The sequence below is a fragment of the Denticeps clupeoides genome, chromosome 12 (assembly GCF_900700375.1).
Source record: "Denticeps clupeoides chromosome 12, fDenClu1.1, whole genome shotgun sequence".
Taxonomy (NCBI): domain Eukaryota; kingdom Metazoa; phylum Chordata; class Actinopteri; order Clupeiformes; family Denticipitidae; genus Denticeps; species Denticeps clupeoides.
Window position 1 is genome coordinate 13,335,540 of NC_041718.1, and position 3,328 is coordinate 13,338,867.

The 3,328-nt window shown below is 42.5% G+C and overlaps 1 protein-coding gene across 1 annotated transcript; it reads right to left on the reverse strand.

Moving 5' to 3' along the window:
* Nucleotides 1-1,636: 1,636 nt before the first annotated feature.
* LOC114801069 (thyrotropin subunit beta-like) lies at nt 1,637-2,828 on the reverse strand. Its single transcript, XM_028999023.1, has 3 exons — nt 2,767-2,828; nt 2,422-2,598; nt 1,637-2,037 (listed from the first exon to the last, which is right to left on the reverse strand). The coding sequence occupies exons 2-3, from the start codon at nt 2,587-2,589 to the stop codon at nt 1,759-1,761; spliced, it is 447 nt and encodes a 148-aa protein (XP_028854856.1). The 5' UTR covers nt 2,590-2,598; nt 2,767-2,828; the 3' UTR covers nt 1,637-1,758.
* Nucleotides 2,829-3,328: the final 500 nt, after the last annotated feature.

Consider the following 3,328-nt stretch of genomic DNA (forward strand, 5'->3'; position numbering starts at 1 on the left):
CATTGAATAGCGGTCTTCACCAACCGAGGACCGATCAGGTTCATTACTCGTGTGAAGATCAACACCACTTTCGCCCGCGTCCAGAAAATAAGCAGCATGATGAGAATATTCCCGAAACACGTCCTGAGCTGTGAGCCATGGCAAATATCCTAAATTGTGTAATAGCCACAAAAGTTATGTAACACATTTCTTATCTTTCTATGCAGAGTGAGTATTTATCTTACTACGTAAAATATGTTAATGTGCCTACTCATGAGCACATGTGCAATTACATCAAATCCTAGATATAGCAGTCAAATTATTATGTTCTAACAGTCTAGCAACGACATTAAAATCCATTTCCATTAGATTTTTGTTAAAGAATAAATAAGCCCATTTGTCTGCAGACATTTAAAACAATGCAAGGATTGTGATTGCTGAAAAACATCTAGTAACATGCTGAAATGGTGACCAAGTTTAGAACTGTACAGAACGACCTAAATCCAAACAGAAAAACATGAAATGGTGCATTGCTCTGCATAGCAGAGGATAGGTATGTACGGCCTAAAGCCATTCTCAAAAGAATGCTGAGGGGGCAAATTCCTCTAAGTTTATTGTTTTATCCATTAGAATGCATTATCAGGTTTTTGGCAGTTCAAACACAACACTGTCTGCCTTTGTTGTCCATGTGAAGCATCATATTTTCATGTGATTAATCAAGTTATTCCACTCATAAGATCACATGATTTGTGGATTAGTGTGGAATGGCATAAATAACCTGGTAAAAAAATTCAACATGTATTTGGCCTACACAGCTAGTTTATTCCACATGTAGGGTGCATGAAACATCACTCGAAGTACAAATAAAAGTATAGGTATAGTATAACTATTTATTTCAGGAAGTTCTACGTCAGGGACAGCTACAGTGCTCATTGTCATAACTGGTTCTCGAGCTTAAAGAATGTGACGTCATAACGTTTGTTTGTAGCAGATGAGAAGAAACGCTCTTGAATTACATTTCTGTCACAGGCAAAATCACATGACAGCATTCCATCTGAGGTTGTAACTTATAAATACACTGCAGCTGTCCCACCCGCGACATTCATTGTCTTGTCACTAAGCTTTACTGTCTCATGATCTACTCCCACGAAACATACGGCTGCTCAAAATCTTCTTCAGGAAAAAAATATATGTGCAATTTACAATAAAACGTTTCATATAAATGCCATACAGTACAACAGCACAGTGTTTTTAACTTTATATATAAAAGTTACTAGCTTGACTACTGACTTTATGGTTTCTTTTCTTTTTCCTTGCCGTGACAACACAGACAATTCATGACCTAAGCTCACGTCGTGTGTAGATGTGGGTTTACCGCGTACTCTAGTTTACCGCGTACAACGTCAGGATGTGATTAATGCCGATTAGCAGAGTCTATTTACAGTGTCCAGCTTTAATGGATTTGTATTCATGGCATTTCCTGGCAAGGATCAGCAGCACAGTGAGTCAGAATGGGAGACCATGTGAGCCATGACAGGCTAACAACAGACTCATGAACAATACGTAAAGGGAACACGGGGTGAAGAATGGCTGGCCACAGTGTAGTAAACAAGGAGTCCTGTCACTTCCAAAACAGGGTTACAAAAACAGCCTGACGTCAACTGGGGCAAGGACACAAGGTCACTTTTTATTTCGAATAAATGCATGTGCAGGCATCAACATCACCTACGATGATTTTGCATTACAAACCCACGATGAAAAACCAGTAAAGTGAAACTATCAGTCGTACTGGCTGTAATAGCTCTGGTCGGGGTAAGGGAAGAGGGGTCTCACTGGCTTGGAGCACATGCCGCCGACGTGGCCTGTCTTGTGGGCACACTCGTCGCTGTGAGTGTTGCACGTGCTGCAGTGGCAGCTGAGGGCCACAGGGTAGGTAAAGAGGGGATCAGCGTGCAGGGGGCAGCCGGGCAGCGCCGCGGTACGATATTCCACCTCCTGGTAGGCGCAGCCTCGCTGGATCAGGAAACGCGGCCCTGCCAGCTCCTTCATGTTACTGTCCTGCCAGGCGCACAAACACTAACACTCACACAAGTCCTGCAACACAACTGTAACATCTTGTTATACAGCCAGTTTCTGTCATTTCTCCTATTCCTTCGTAACATTTGGTCGCTATTCAGCAGTGTGTCCTTTTTCCAGATATTGAACTTTGTACCTAAAGCCATAAGACTATCAGTGTAATGGATAGGGGGTTTCGTCATTAAATTAAGGTGATCATTCACTTTGTATTGATCATTTTTTTTAAAATGATTTGCAGTGACCCCTCCCTCTAAAAGGCCACGCCATGCCATTAAAATCCCATCAATTCATTTATCCCCCCACTTCAGTTGTTCAGCTGCCCGTAAATAGTCTGCAGCACATGAAAACTGAGCTCAGGTCACTTACCCTGGAGAAACAGAAGCCCATACAGATGGTGGTGTTGATGGCCACACAGAAATCACACTCCTGCTTTTCCACATACAGTGTGTAATCGGTCAGAACACACATGGGAAAAGCCAGTTTTGTTAGGAGGCACAGAAGAGCACAGAAAAGTAGTGCAGCAGCCATTTCCATCCAGAAATTCTGAAGTGATGAGAAGAGACAGTCAACACTCTCTCTATCACTGTTCGCATTATTCATACAATCAACAATGCAAGAACCTGCATAGCTTTGTTGACTGATGCAAATGTTATGCATGTAGAACCGCATTTAACTTTGGTGAAATGTCGAAGCCAAAAGCATTTTACTCACCTGGGTTCTTCTGCTGCAACAACTGAGGGGCTTCAGTTTTTATACATCCTGTATAATCCTCCTTTATCCCAGTGCCCCTTATCTTGCATATCTTAAAGTGCAGGTGGGTATGAATCGCTGGTCTCTCCCTGAGGTCACTCATCCACTTCCAGACCACAGGTTTATGTGCTTCAGCGTAATAGTGAGAATTGAGAATTAAATATTTGAATAATGGTTTAACATTGAGTGAAGGTGTGAACTAAATGGTGTAATTTACAACAGAAACAAGTAATCCTTCATGATTTTAAATATCAAGAATGAACTACTTTATTGCATTTCTTATTGATGGCCTGCATCATCTCGTCCAAAATGAACACTAACAAGTCACATGCTAGGGACAGTGGTGGCCTAGCGGTTAAGAAAGAAAGTGAGAAAGACCCTCTGATATGCCACCACTGCCCCGTTGAGGAAGTGGCCCCATAATGAGAAGGTTGCCGGTTCGAATCCCGATCCGCCAAGGTGCCACTGAGCAAAGCACCGTCCCCACACACTGCTCCCCGGGCACCTGTCATGGCTGCCCACT